Source organism: Sminthopsis crassicaudata, chromosome 1 (genome assembly GCF_048593235.1).
Source record: "Sminthopsis crassicaudata isolate SCR6 chromosome 1, ASM4859323v1, whole genome shotgun sequence".
Lineage (NCBI taxonomy): Eukaryota > Metazoa > Chordata > Mammalia > Dasyuromorphia > Dasyuridae > Sminthopsis > Sminthopsis crassicaudata.
This window is the reverse complement of record NC_133617.1, coordinates 477523603-477539424: the sequence shown is the minus strand read 5'-3', so window position 1 is coordinate 477539424 and position 15822 is coordinate 477523603. Positions and strand designations below refer to the sequence as shown.

At 36.6% G+C, this 15822-nt stretch overlaps 1 protein-coding gene across 1 annotated transcript in view; it reads left to right on the top strand.

Annotated features, from left to right (window-relative positions):
• ADAP1 (ArfGAP with dual PH domains 1) overlaps positions 1-15822 on the top strand; it is a 168408-nt gene that overhangs the window by 36518 nt on the left and 116068 nt on the right. Inside the window, exons 2-3 of the mRNA XM_074281106.1 lie at positions 4968-5098; positions 10678-10769. Coding sequence (XP_074137207.1) covers positions 4968-5098; positions 10678-10769 — 223 coding nt within the window. The remainder of the gene's footprint in view (positions 1-4967; positions 5099-10677; positions 10770-15822) is intronic.

Below are 15822 nucleotides of genomic sequence, written 5' to 3'. Positions count from 1 at the left end.
TTTATTAAATACCTACTCAGTGTCAGGCACTATGTTAAGCAGTGTATCTATACAGACTCAGTACTGCTAATGTCTATAGGGAAGTTATTAGTTTTTTTTCTGAATGTAACTTTCCTTACCTGGGAATTGGGGAGAGTAATACTGCCACTTATTATCTCATAATGTTATAAGTAAAGCACCAGATATATAATTGTGATTTATTCTTAATACCTTCTTCCTCAGCTTCTATTCTTTTCTACTTCTCAAATCCAGGAGTAATATGAGTCAATCAACTAGTATTTATTAAGCTCTCATTGTGTGCCAGGCATTGTACTGGGGGCCAGGAATATAAATAAAAAGTGAGAATGTGGCATGTTTGGGCTTGGGGGATATTAATACAGAGTCCTTGTTAGTCTTTAGCCCAAGATTTGCTCAAATGGTGCTGCCCTAATAGCTTTGGGGAGGGATTCTCTCTCTAAGTTGGAAATATCCCTCGTGCATAGATCAGGTGTGGCTGACCCTTCATTTTTCTCCTTCATCAGATCCTTGCTTCCCATAATTCCTGGGTGTTAATTGCAATCCAAACCATCCATTAAATATGTATAAATAAAGTGAGAACAGGCTCTTGACTCCTCATAAATAATGACTATTTTGTGTAGTGTAAATGTTTAGCATAATGACTAGAACAGAATAAACAAATTATGACATTTCTGTTAGAAAGAAGAGTGTGGAGTGTGCTAAGTGAGAGAGACAGCTCTAAGACATTGCCTGTCAGGGGAGGAATACACTCCTCGGTAGATAACTTATTTTCTTTTATTATTATATTATATGCTGGTTTATATTTTTATATATAACATATTCTTTTATTCTCTTTTTAAGGTCTGTTTTCTTTTGAGGCAGCATTGTCAATTTTTTTTAAATTAAGCAGGGAATAGAACCTTTCCAGAGAGTACAGAGAATGAAATTGTTTGTTTATTATCTTCCTCCATTACAATGTGGTACCTTGTTTTTCCCTTTCTTTGTATCTCCAGTCAAGTAAACCTGCATTCATTTCGCACTTACTGTATTCTGGTCTTGCAGCTAGGTGGAACATAGATCTTAGCAGGCCTGGAGCTAGGAAACCTCATCTTTCTGACTGCAAATCTGGCCTCTGTCACTTACTAGCTGGGTCATCCTGATAATTCATTTAAGCCCATTTGCCTCAGTTTCTTCATCTGTTAAATGAACTGGAAAAGGAAATAACAAATCACTCCAGTATCTGGAGAAAACCCCAAATGGAGTCATATGGTGTTAGACATGACTGAAAAACAACTGACATATACCAGGCACTGTGCTAATCGCTGAGGATACAAAACAAGTACTCAGTCTCTGCCTTCAAGTACTTACATTCTAATGAAAGAAATAGTATGCAAATAAATATATATGGACAGAATATCAACAGGATAAATTAGCCATAATGTCAGAAGGAAGGCACTAGAGCCAAGGTGGACAGGGAAAAGCTTCATTTAGAAGGCAGAATTTTAGCTGAGGCTTGAAGGAAATCAGGGAGACCAGGCGGAAGAATATTCCACACATGGGGTTACTTAGCACGGTGTCTGGCACATAATAAGTCCTTCATTGTATTAATGATGATGATGAAGAAGGGAGCCAAGAATGTGTGAGAGAGATCCTGATACAGTGTCCAGAAATCTTTACAGCATGCTTTCCCTCCCATTTTTTCTTCTTTTCTATTTAATTTATGAAATAAAACTTGCATTTCCTTAGCATAGTAGAATAAAAACAAGATGGTTATATATGAGATTGTGAAGCTATTATGTAGAACTACTATTCTTCTTAAATATGTAATAAAGTTATTATATAACTCTCTTTTTCTTCCCTTCCCTTCCCCAGAGATGGCTACCATTAGACACAAATGTGTGTGTGTGTGTGTGTGTGTGTGTGTGTGTGTGTGTGTGTGAACTAATTATATACATGTTTCTATTCTTTATTTGTCTAGGTACAGATAGTATCTTCCTTCATAGGCCTTAGTAACCAGAGTTTTTCTAAAACTTAAAATGACTTAGTTGCTCAAAGTTACTTTTAAAACATTATAACTATTACTGTATACAATGTTGGTTCTGCTTATTCTCTCCAGTGTTTTGCGCAGATTTATCCATGTTTTTCTACAATCAATGAGTTTATAATTTCTTATAGTGCAGTAGTGTTCCATAGCTATCATATACCACAACTTTTAAGACCTTCTATCTAGTCCCATTCTAACTTTTATCACCTCGTACCCTCCACTATTGATGTTTATCACCTTTATGACCTTGGCTATATCCCATGGGTCTCTGTTTCTTCATCTCTAAGTTAAGGGATCTGTATTAGATAGCTCTTGAAGTTCATTCTAGAGATATGTACTTATGAAAATTTGCTCTTGTTTTCTTATTCAGACTGGTTTTCTTACTATTCCAAATTCGGTTACATTTATTCATGGGCTCATAGGATCCTGCCTGTGTCTTTGTTCATCCTGAGATCGTACCTGTCTCACTTTGTGTGCTGTCCACTTGTGCCACCAAACCCAAATCATAATATAGAAAAGAATTGGAAGGAACTGAAGACACAGTCTAGTTCCATGCCTAGCCAAATCAGAACCCACTAGGTTGGGTTTCTTAAACTTTTTCCACTCATGATCCCTTTTCACCCAAGAAATTTCTATATACTCCCAGGTCTATATAGATATATAAAATAGGTATAAAAATCAAACATTTATTGATAATGAATCATAAATTTGTGACCCCCACATTCAGTTACAAGAACCCATATGGGGTTGTGAACCACACTTTAAGAAGCTGGGCTAGGTAACATACCAGGTGAAGGGTTATCTCTTCTGAACAAGATTATCTTTTATGATGTACCCAGGCATGAAATTGTGTGACTCATTCTTCTATAACTTATATAGCCCAAAGCCCAGGGCTGGGCATATGCCTGAGGACCATTAAAGATTTGTTCATTTGACCTATGAGCCTAATTTAATTCTTGTGAGTGGAACATGTTGTAGTTGCAGTCTCTGAGTGACATGGACATGTGAGAACACGAGAGAACACAACATCCAAGAGTCCTGTTCATTTTTTACAGTAGTCTCTGATTTGAGTCTGAGTCATTAGAGGCTGGGCCCTTGAGGGTAGATTTGGACAGAGGATAAAGTCAAAATGGGTGGAAAATAAAAGGTTTTCTTCCATTTGCTCACCTGTCCAATGAGGCACATAGGTTATTTCCTGTTTGTGGATGCATTGACCTGAGGTTAGATGCTCTGTGAATGCCCTAAAATTAAGTATAGGCCACAGGAATGGAGGCATATCTCACTTTAAATCAATCTCACGTATAGAAAACTTTTAAACAAACCTCATATATGGAAATCATTATTTACACAAAAATAGGAATTTAGGAGTAGTGGTTATTTGTCTCAAAGGATCTTTGCAAAAAGATTTATAATACGTAAATCACTTAACTTCGGGCTTCCTTCAGAAGCAGATAGAATGCTGAGTCAGGAAGACTTGAGTTAAAATTCAGCCTCAGAATACTTACTGTGTGATTGAGCATGTCATTCACCTTCTATCTGCCTTAGTTTCCTCATCTGTAAAATAGAGATTATAATGGTATCTAGCTCAGGTGGTTGTGAGGATGAAATAATATTTGTAAGGTGCTTTGCAAACCTTAAAGTGCTATATAAATGCTCTTATTTTAATCATCCATAAACCAGGAGGGTAGGTTTCAGCCTCTGAGGTCTCATTCCAGCTCTGAATCTATGATCCTATAATCCTTATAGTCACCATTTTCTCTATTGCCTGCCAGAGATGAACACCTGTATCTATCTTAAATATGAATTCAGAGAATGATGACTAGCTTTATAAAAGGATTATTGATTTTACAAAAGAATTCGCAATAGAATTATTTTAAATCATCAGCTTCCCTTTTGCATTTGAAATATGATTCACTTAGCAGAAGTTTTGAGTTATGAGCAACATTGTTGGCAATATTTTTAAATGATTTATTATAAACTTAAGGGTAAACATCAATGTAACTAGCTAAATGTGCACTGCAACTGTTACACTGAAATAAGGGAATCTCAGCACAGAAAATTCAGTCATAATTTTTTTTAGTCATCTGCCATTCAATTTCTTGGTTCATTCATTCATTCTCCTGGTTACAGATGGTATGTATACTTTTACTCTGCCTCTGTCTTTTTTTTTCCTTTGTATCATTTCATAAGTCTTCCAGATTTCTTTCAATTTCTTCATTTTCCTCAATCTTAATGACATTATAATGTGGTTGTTGTTTTTGCCATCAATCTATTTCACTCATGTCTGACTCCAGTTTTCTTAGCAAAGATACTGGAATGGTTTGTGATTTTCCTCTTCAGCTCATTTTATTGGATGAAGGAAACAGGGTGAAGTGACTTGTCCAGAGTCAAAAGCTAGGAAGTGTTGAAGTTGGATTTGAACTGAGGAAGTTTAGTTTTTCCAGTGTTCTATCCACTGCACCACCTAGCTGCTTCTTGTTGCATTAATGTGGCATAATATATTTAACTGTTCCCCTCACTGTTGGACTTTACATTTCTTCTATTTTGTTTTTGCAACAGCAAATAATACCAAGCAAATAATTATTGCAAAAAATGCCAGGTTGGCTAGTTAATTATCTCATTCTTTTTTCAGCATACCATACTTTCTTTTGTTTCCATTCTGATTGATTGCTAGTTCAACAGATAGAGTTGATCTATCTGCCTCAGTTTCTTCAGGTATAAATGAGAAGAATAATACAACAGAATAATAATAGCACAAAGAATGATAATTCTTTCCTGTCTTCAAGGATTGTTATAAGCTTAGCATAAGATATTTATGAAGATGATACTAATGAATAAGAATAAAATTTATGCATTAGAAATATTATACAAAACTATAATTTTATCATCATCATTACTATTATTATTATTTTTTTTTCTTTTCTAGATCCTGACTGGGCCTCCTACACCCTTGGAGTATTCATCTGCCTGAGCTGCTCAGGAATACACCGCAACATCCCCAATGTCAGCAAAGTGAAATCAGTCCGTTTGGATGCTTGGGATGAAGCACAAATAGAGGTATGACATATGTTTTCTTGTCTAGGTCCTGGGTGGGTTCTGGGAGGCACACTAATACCAGATATCAGGGCTCTTTTTGGAGTTGAGGCAGGGGCAGAAAGATTAGGTCTTCTTAACTGGCCTACTTGGGGCTTGCTGTTTCCCATGCACAGCATTGTGATGTCTTCCACTTCTGTGCTCATGCCTAAAATGCCCTCACATTTCACTTCTGTTTCTATGTACCCTGATCTCCTTTCACAACTTAGTTCAAGTGCTTTCTTTTAAGGTTTTCCCGAATGTGTCCCACCTCATAATAGAGAAATAGTGCACTAATATGCAGAATAAGAAATGAATTTTGGACATGACCAATGTGGGAATGTGCTTGACTGTGCTTATATGATGCAAGACTTACTTCTTTCTTTCTATACTCCTTTTACTTCCTTCCTTCCTCTCTTTCTTCCTAATGGCTTCCTTTTTTTCCTTTCTCTTCCCCTCCTTCCTTTTTTCCTTTCCTTTCTTTGTCCCTTCTTTCTTCCCTCCCTCCTTTCCACCTTCCTTTTTTTCTTTTCTCCCCCTGTTCCTTCTTTCCTCCCTCCTTCCCCTCTTTTTTCCTTTCTTCCTTCCTTTCTTTCCTCCTTCCTTCTTTCTCTCTCCTCTCCTCCCCCCTTATTTCCTCCCTTCTTTCTTCCCTCCTTTTCTTCCTTCCTCCCTTTTTTCTTTCTTTTTTTCTTCCCTCCGTCTCCTTTCTTTCTTTTTCTTTTTTCCTTCCTTCTTTCCTTCCTTCCTTCCTTCCTTCCTTCCTTCCTTCCTTCCTTCCTTCCTTCCTTCCTTCCTTCCTTCCTTCCTTCCTTCCTTCCTTCCTTCCTTCCTTTCTTTCTTCCCTCCTTGTCTTCCTTTCTTCCTTCCTTGTCTTCCTTTCTTCCTTCTTTTTTCCCCCTGAAGCAATTGGGGGTAAGTGACTTGCCCAGGATCACACAGCTAGGAAGTGTTAAATGTCTGAGACCAGATTTGAATTTAGGTTCTCCTGACTTTGGGGCTGGTGCTTAACCACTGCACCACCTAGATGCCCCCCCCTTCTTTATTTTTCCCCCAGTGAGTAGGTAGAGGTAGAAGAGAGAAAGATGAATAACTAATTGATCATTGAAAAAATAACAATAAAACTTTAAAAAATATACCTTTTCCAATTTCCTCAACTATTAGTGCTGCTGTTCTTACTCCCATCACTTTGTTTTTGAATAATTGCTTTATTTATCAGTGACCAATCACCTTTCCTAGAAAAATGTAAGCTTCTTGAGAACAAAACCTGTCCTACATTTGAATTTGCATCTCTGTTGCCTAGCATGATGCCTGAAATATAGTAGATACTTAATACAATATTGTGCTTATTCACTGATTTTCCTTGAGAAGAATCTAAGCAGGTTGATGGAGAACAGAGAACATCAGACATTTAAGATTCCTTTTTAGCCTCAATTCTTTTTCTTCACCACCAGAATCTACCACAGTAGAAAACACTATCTCATAGGGAAATAAAACAAAACAAAAATCTCTCTTTTATTTGAACCTCTTTCTCTCTGAAAAGAGAGGTCCCAGTAAAATGCCTTTGGATTTTTAGATTTCTGGCCCAGATCAATTGTTCTAGATTAATAAAGGATCATTTGGAATCCTTCCAGATAAAACCATTCCTGCTTCTTCAGGAGTTAAATTCCATCCTAGTGAAGAGTATCCTAATCCCCTGAACCACAGAGAAGCATTTGTTTTCCGGATATTCCTAACACTGATTTCCAGATATTCCATAACAATCTGAACTGGCCTTCAGAATGTTAAATCTTCAGTGTAAACGTGAATATTTTGGAAAGCAGCAAATACAGCAAATGAGGACTTGACATATCATTTATTAATTGGGCCAGTAGTATCAAATTCTGGTAGAAATGGGGATTACTAAACTACACATTAAGAATTTCATTGTCTGCATATAGGCTTAGAAAACCACATATTTACATCATCTATATTTTGTTATATTTGATTTATTTTGTTAAACATTTCTCATCTATATTTTAATCTAGTTCTGCATTGGTTTGCCAACATTTAGGCTAAGTATTTGATGCCTCTGGACTAGATTTAAGAAAGTGATGAAGAAATGTCAAGGATGCAGATTAAAATGAAAAGTTTGTTATGCATGCATCTCCCTTACCCCATCAGCCAGTTGTTTATACCTTTACTAGCATACTCCTGATACCAACTGATAGTAATATGACTCAATTTACAAAGTACTTTGCCTTCATTATCTCATTTGAGATTTATAACAATCCTGTCATCTAGTGTTTTTATTGTCTCCATTATCCAGATGGAAAATCTGAAGCCCGAAGAGGTTTAAGCCATTTGTTTAACATTACCTAGTGAGAAACAAAGGCAAGATTTGAACTCAGATCAAGTCAGGATTCTTCCCATTGTATGAGTGCCATGTTTCTGAAACAGAAAAGACCCAGAAATCATAGAGTTTAGTGCTAGAAAGGGACCTCTGAGACTATTTACTTTCCTTATTATTCAATTTATAAATATTTATTAAGTGCCAGCTAGTTACAGCTAGTAAACTTATTAAACATTTAACTGTATGCAACATACTTTGCTAAGTCCAGGGATGCAAAAGGAAAAAGAAAGCTAGTGCCTGACCTCAAGGAGCTTACAATCAAATGGAGAAACACAAAATCCAGTGTACTACATATTGAATTAAGTACCAGCAATACAAAGACAAAAAGGAAACAGTTCCTGCCTGTAGGAACAGATGTTTTACACATAGACTAAGATCTAGTCTTTACATCAGACAGAGATTTATGCTAAAGACAAATCACTTATTTAATCACTGTGGATGCCATTTGGTTTTGTTCTGCTCTAAAGGGGAATGAGTGGGGGAGGGTCACAGATGGAGTCCCTGTTTGTCTCAGGACTGGTTCAATCACTAACTAGACAAAGGTTGAATGTCTTTTGTGGTATTCTGAGGTGAAAGTCTGAATGCAAATCAAACCAACTGACTCATTTTGGCAGGGACAAATTGATTCATGGATGGACATATGATTGGAAGGAAGGAAGGAAGGAAGGAAGGAGGGAAGGAAGGAAGGAAGGAGGGAAGGAAGGAAAAGCATTTCTTCATCAATTACTATGTGCCAAGGTAGTCCCTGCCTTCAAGGATCTTATATTCTAAGAGGGGAAACAATATACAAAAGGAAGTGGTAACCAGGAAGAGAAAATTTGATATTGAAAAATTATAGAAATTGTGAATGGGTCTGCAAGGAAGTAGATTGATATACCTTATCCAGCAGAGTTGGTATAATTGTATAGGATCATAGTTCCAGAAATGGAGAGGAAGACAGAATTGGGATTGGAGGGAGAGAATACATAAAGATCATTGCCAGAAAATAGGGAGCAAAGGATGGTGGCTGAAGTAGTGGTCTAATTTTTCTCATGCATCTTGAGCATATCTATGTCTAGTCCTGAGCTGAATGCTGTGGGAGCTTCAGAAAGGATCTCAAGGATTCTACTTTCAGTACTGCAATGCAAAATAAAAGGATGTGGAAACCAAGAAGCCTAATAATTGGAGGAAAAGCAATTTTTTTCAGTCCCCCCCGATACTTCATCCATCCTAAAAAGATATAAAAAATGGAGGCCCTGAAAAAGACTCAACACCATGATGTTTGCTGAACTGATCCACCTGATCAATAAAGAGTACCCTAAGGTTCTGGGTTGGAAGATTGTAATGTTCAGTGACAAATGCTAACAATATTATTTCTGTGGTCTATAAAAGTGGTTATATATACATGTGCTTGAATGGGATTTTCTCTATATATGTAGAAATTGTATTGTGTATCCTCATAAATGGGGGAAGAGTCATATATATAGATATAGATAATATGTCTATATTACTTATGTACATATTGTATAGGTGAATGGGATTTTCTCTATATATGTAGAGTGTATATGTATATCCCATAAAGGGGGGGAGAATCATATGCCACATGTGTGTGAATGGAATTTTTCTCAATAGATGTAGAGTATGCATATGTATCCCCATGCCTGGGGGGAAAAGAGTCATATTTGTATGTGTATATATGTGTATATCCATTGTATATGAATGGGATTTTCTCTTTATATATGTAGAATAAGTGTATGTATCCCCAAGGATGGGGAAAAGAGTCATACAGTGTTTGTGTATATATGCATATTGTATATATGAATGGCATATATATATATATATATGTGTGTGTGTGTGTGTGTGTGTATCCTCATGAGAAGAAAGTCATATGCATGTATTTATGTGTGTGAGTATATTCATTATACAGTTAATTCTTGTATCTTGAAAGTCTTGAAAAGAAACCTAACCAGTGGATAATGATTTCTGATGGCTGTCAGCTTCCACATTTGACTCTGCTCTTTGTCTTTTCTGCTGCTTTTCCATCCAGGGGTTTTTTGGTAAATGTTTAAAAACCAGAACTGCATGATACCCTTTGAAGTTTAATCTTCATTATTATTATTAATATTTTATCCATCACTTTCTTAACTCTAGACACTTAGCAAGAAAATTGGTGAAAAAAAAAAAAAAGAAAATTGGTGAAGCTCTAGTTTGTAGTGTTTGTGGGTTTCACAGGTATATGTGTTGTTAAGGCATTTTCAGTCATGTCTTATACTCCATGATCCCATTTTGGGCTTTTCTTAGCAGAGACACTGCAAGTAGATTGTCATTTCCTTCTCCAACTCATTTTACAAATGAGGAAACTGAGGCAAACAGAATTAATGACTTGCCCAGGGTCACATAGTTAGTGTCTGAGGTCAACTATGAACTCATGAACATGAATCTTTGTGGTTCCAAACCCAGTTCTCTGACTGCTTCCTAACTGCCCCAAGATAATACTCACACTGAATTCAGCAATCAGTTCTGCTTCCAGATGTACTTTGTATATATTTTGTAGATACTTCACATTTATGTATATGTATGTATGCATATATATATATATGTGTGTGTGTGTGTGTGTATGCTTTCCCTCCCCCAACCTCACCCCATGAACATATAAACTTCTTTTTTCCCCTTAACATTTTTTTCCAATTACATGTAAAGATAGTTCTCAACATTTATTTTTGTAAGATTTTGAATTCCAAATTTTTTTCTCCCTCTCTATCTTTCCTCTCCTCCCTAAAATGGCAAACAATTTCACATAATTATATATGTACAACCATATTAAGAATATTTCCACATTAATCAAGATGCAAGTTTCTTAAGGATAGGGACTTTGTCCTCTTTTTGTATACTCAGTGTTTCAAACAGTGACTGGCATATAGTAAGCATTTAATAAATGCTGACTGGTTGATTGACTGCCTGATTGCTCTACCCAGGCCCATCCAATTTTAAGTCTGCTTTTGGGAATCTCTGCATTATGAGAGTACTCCTGCCCCCCACCCTTTTATTAGGTTTATAAAATGGTAGACAATGTGGTCTATGGGCCAAAACATTTTTATTTTCTTTTTAAAAAATTTCATTACTGCACAGTAGAAATGAGAAAAAGGCAGGATGCAAAGTTTCATAAATGTATGTTGTTTTCTTTCTTTGGCAGTTTATGGCCTGCAATGGAAATCACACAGGAAGGGCCAAGTATGAATCGAAAATGCCCTCATTTTACTACAAGCCAACATTTTCCGACTGTCAGTAAGTAACAAAGGTTTGGCTTTGTTTTGTTTTGCTGGGAAATGGAATTTATTTACCCTTGCAGCTGGAGCCTGTGTAATTGGACTATTGGGCTTATGCCTTAAAAAAAAATCACTGGGTAGATTCAATTAGAAGGAGTTCTTCAAAGCTAGCTTTCTCTGGATTTATGTAGGTGGCCTATACCATGCATGGGATTTTATTTAATAACTTCAAGTAGATGTTGCTGGAAAAAGTCAATAGGGTCTGTATTCCCTAGAACCCTGAGTTATTAAGACTATAAAAATGTCAATTGTTAATTATTGTTTTCATTTTCTTTTTTGGTCTCTTTTTTGAGGAGGGGATGGGAGAGAAGTGAACAACCATGTTATAGGTTTACAGGAGCAGGTGTGTTCACATTTGTTATGTTGAATGAATGAATGAGTGAAAAAAAATTATTAAGCACTGTGCTAAGTGCTAAAGATACAAAAAGAAAAGTTTATCGTTAGCCTACAAAGGGAGTCACATTTAAGAGGGAGAGTGTGTAGTGCCTGTAACACCGATGATTTTGGTTTTGAGGGACTTCTCTGAGTGCTTCTGAAACTATCATCTAGGAAGGGATCAGTGAAGAGATGATTTTTAAGAAGGTCCAACTCTGTTTACTTCCTGGTTACTACTCTTATGCATTGTAGGTATACCAAGGTTATAAGAAATAACCATTGGGCAAAGGTGAAAATCTCCCTTTCCTTCTAAATTTTCATAGCATTTCATGCCTCAGATGGAAATTGCCAGCTTCCAATGGCATTGCAGTTATTTTTTGGTACCTTAATTGGACTATAACATTCCTTGAAGGCAGGGCTTGTGAAGTATTCCTCTTTGGATTACCCATAGTGCTTTGCAAATAATAGATGCTAAATATGTGCAGTGGGTGATAGAATGAAAGACTTTCTCAGAATAGAAACTTTTGTATTTGTAGATGTGAGGTGAAGACATGTAGAAGAATAATCTTCGCCCAACTTTCTGTTCTTAGTTTCAGAAAATGTATATTTTAAAAAGCTCGATAAATCAATGTCTAAAATGTCTTTTAATGTTTCCTTGTCACATGGAGCATTGTGACCACTTAGAGATCATTTCTCCTTGTTCAGTTCCTCTTCCTAAACCTGTCCTCAGGCATTATAATTTTTTTGGTCAGTTACCAAGTCATGCAGATTTTCTCTTTGATATCTCTTTTATAAATTTTTTTTAAAGAAATCTCTCATATTGATGTCTTCCTCTCTGTACCTACTGTCACAACTCTTGATATTTCCTTGGTCAAAAACCTCAAGTGTATCTCTATTTCCTATTACCATCTAGCTGGTGGCCCAACAGATAGAGCTTTGAGCCTGGTGTTGGTAAGACTCATCTTCCTGAATTCATATATATCCTTAGACACTTAATAGCTGTGTGAACCTGGGCGTGACTCAGTTTTCTCATCTGTAAAATAGGAATAATAGCACCTACCTCACAAAATTATTGTGAGGATCAAATGAGATGATTTTTATAAAAAGCACTTAGCACAATATCATAATACATTGAAGTCACTAAATAATGTTTATTCCTTCCCCTATATTGTAGTGAATAATGAGCTATATGCACTCCAACATTATTTCATACTCCACCTTTGCACAGGATCATAGATATTATATAGTCAGAAGGGACTTTAGAAACCATCTAATCCAACCTCCTCATTTAAGAAAATTCATTTTTTTTAATTAATAAAATTTTATTTTCTCTCTTTCCTACCTCCTACTCCCACAGCCCCATACCCCACCATGGGAAAAAGAAAAAAATAAAAACAAAAACCTTGTAACAAATATACATGCTCAAGAAAAATAAATGCCTTCCTTGACCAATCCAGAAAAAAAGATGTTTCATTCTGTCCCCTGAATCCCCTCTCCGTAAGGTGGTGGTGGGTACCTATACTTTTAATTGTAAGCCCTCTGAAATCATGGTTAGCCATTATATTTATTAAGCTCTCTTAAGTCCTTCAAAGTTGTTTCATCTGCCTCATTTTTCAGATTAGGAAATGAGGCCTAGAAGGTTAAATCCCCTACTCATACATGAAGTCTTCTCTGACCAACTCTCATCAGTCTCCCAGCAACATATGGTCCCATTCTAGGGACCAAGGAACCAAATCATACAGGGAGGTCAAATAACAAAATTGAAACAGGCCTGCTCTAAGTTATTTCTATTGTGCTGGAACATGGCATCCTAACTTAGCTCTTCCTAATGGATTTATGAATATTTATACTCTTATCTGATTTGCATAGAGTTTATAAGGAGAATCTTCCCCCCTTTCCCCCCACAACCTACAGGATAAAGCTCAGTCCCACTACACTGAGAATTAGGCAACTCTGAGTTAGAATCCAGATCTGTGTGTAATTTTAAAATAGGAGTCATTCTTCTAGGCCTCAGTTTCCCCATCCTTAAAAGAGATATAACAAACTGAGGAGAGTTTGTAATCTCTGTAATCTCTGCTTATAGAAAGATGGAGATTGGAGGATTGCTTTGAGTTCAGGAGTTTTGAACTGCAGTGAATTAAATCAGTTGACTGTGCAAACTAAATTCAGTAGTTTTGAGTTTTTTGGTTGTTTTGTTGTTGTTGTTTTTATAGGAAGCTTTTGAGAATAGGAAAGATGAACCAGCCCTAATCAGAAAATCAACCAGGTCACAATTCCATGCTAATCAGAGTAGGATTGGAACTTTCAGCCTAAATGAGAAAAGGAAATCTAGTCTCAAAAAAAAAAATGATGATAATAGATCTCTGCCCTATCTTATTCTGACTTATTGTGAGCATTTTTTAAGTGTCTACTATATGCCAAGTATTATGCTAGTTGTTATTGTTTAGATTTTTTTTTAATAACGACCAATTCTTTGTAACCCCATTGGAGATTTTTTTCTTGGCAGAGATACTGGACTGGTTTGCCTTTTCCTTCTTCAACTCATTTTACAGATGAGGAAAATGAGGCAAACAGAATGAAGTGACTTGGCCAGGGTCACACAGCTGGTAAAGCATCTGAGGGTGGATTTGAACTTAGGAAGATGAGCCTTCCTTACTTCAGACTGGAACTCTTCATCATCCAGCACTGTGGCTCTATGTTAATTTTTTCTTTAATTTTAAAAATCCCATCTCTTTTGATCCTTACTATAAGATAAGGAAATTCAGACCCAAAGAATGATTTGGCCAAAGTCACAGAAGTAGTAGATGTCTGGAGGTGAGATTTAAACAAGGGTCCATTGCCAAATAGGATTATGGATATATTTTGTACCTATAAGTCTTTATACAGATATAAACGATTATTATGTAAACTCTGACAGCTTCTTGTGGCTGTTCACCTTAAAGATACAGAAATAAAATGTCTTCAGTCTAGACCAAAGAAGTTTTAGCCACTATCAACCACAAACCTTCCCCTCCCTGGACTTGTGGATGAGCAGAATCTGCTGTGGGTTTCATTTGCATAGAGCTGTCTCCAAGTGGGGAGTTCCAGTTATGAATCAGAACTTAGTCTGAGCTCAGTGCTATTTTTGAAATTGGTTCTTGTCATCAGCAGCCTACACAAATTCTCTGTGGCCCACAAAACTTGCATGAGCCCCTTCCATGTCTTCCAGAATTCTGTTCTTACCTACCACCTCTGAGCTCTTGTTTTCAGTCCCTGATTGCCAGAACTGCCTGAATATTCTCCTTTCTGCTATCCTAAGACTTACTCAGACTTCAGGGGCCATTCTCACCTTCTTTTGAAATCCTCCCTGACTACTTCAGGCTTCCTTCATCTTTCCAATCTTTTAATTCTCAGAACACTTCACTCTGTGCCACCCTGGATATTTAATTATATATTATCTTAGACTTTGCAGTAACTGTCCCATGTGGTTTGCGCTTCACTTTTACCCCTAGTGAGAAGGGAACACAAACAGGGCCGAGGACATAGGCAGCTGGATTGAGTTGTGGATAATGAATTCAAGAAGTTCTGAATTGGAATGGAACACTTAAAAAAAAGTGCCTCAGTATTCCCAAAATAAAATGGAGATTATAATAGTATCTACCTTTCAGGGTTGTTGTGAGGATCAAATGAGGTAATAATTATTAAAGTGCTTAGTATAGTGTAGTACATAGGTAGGGGCTTTATAAATTTATTTATTTATTATTATTACAGAATTGGTATTCCTTTCTTTTTTCTTTTCTTTTTTTTTTTTTTTTTTTTTTTTTGCTGAGGCAGTTGAGGTTAAGTGACTTGTTCAGGGTCACACAGCTAGGAAGTGGTAAGTGTCCAAGATGACATTTGAACTCAGGTCCTCCTGACTTCAGGGCTGATGCGCTATCCACTAGCTGCCCCAAAAGTTGGTACTCCTTAGTAAAAACTTGACGGTTGATAGGCTGATTGATTTTGAATTCAAAGAGAAAACAAATTCCTAACTGCACAGAGAGCACTCCCTTCCATTCCATGTTCCTCTTGCTCTAGATACAGATTTCAATAAAAATTAAATAAAAAGAGGAAAGGTCCAATAAATGTTAAGCTAGAGGCATATTGCTTTATTTCTTTTAGACCAGATTTGTTTAGATCTATTTATACATTGTGAGTGTGTGCATTTGTATCCTTCCCTCTGCACCTTATCTCCCCAACCTTCTACTATGTTTCTTTAGAATTCAGACTATGGTTCTATCAAATGCTATCTGTGTGATCTTAGGCAAATCTTTCTGGACCTCAGACCACATGTGTAAAATGAGTCCCACTCAGTGACCTCTAAAGCCTCTTCTGGTTCTAAATCTATGATTCTATGTTTCATTCGTCTTCCTATCCCCCATAGGGCCTAGGACAGGGCATCATACATAGTAGATACTCAATAAACATTTGTTATACATATGAACTTCTGCCCTGGGCACTTAGGCCAGTATTGTTTTTGACTGAATGTTGCAGATATAGATGTTTTACTTCTGTGACCTTCAGAATCTTGGCTTGGGTTGAAAAATGAGAGCCCCCTGGTGGCCAACATTTCCTTATTTTAATTTCCAAGGATGGCCAACGTAAGACTAAAATATTTA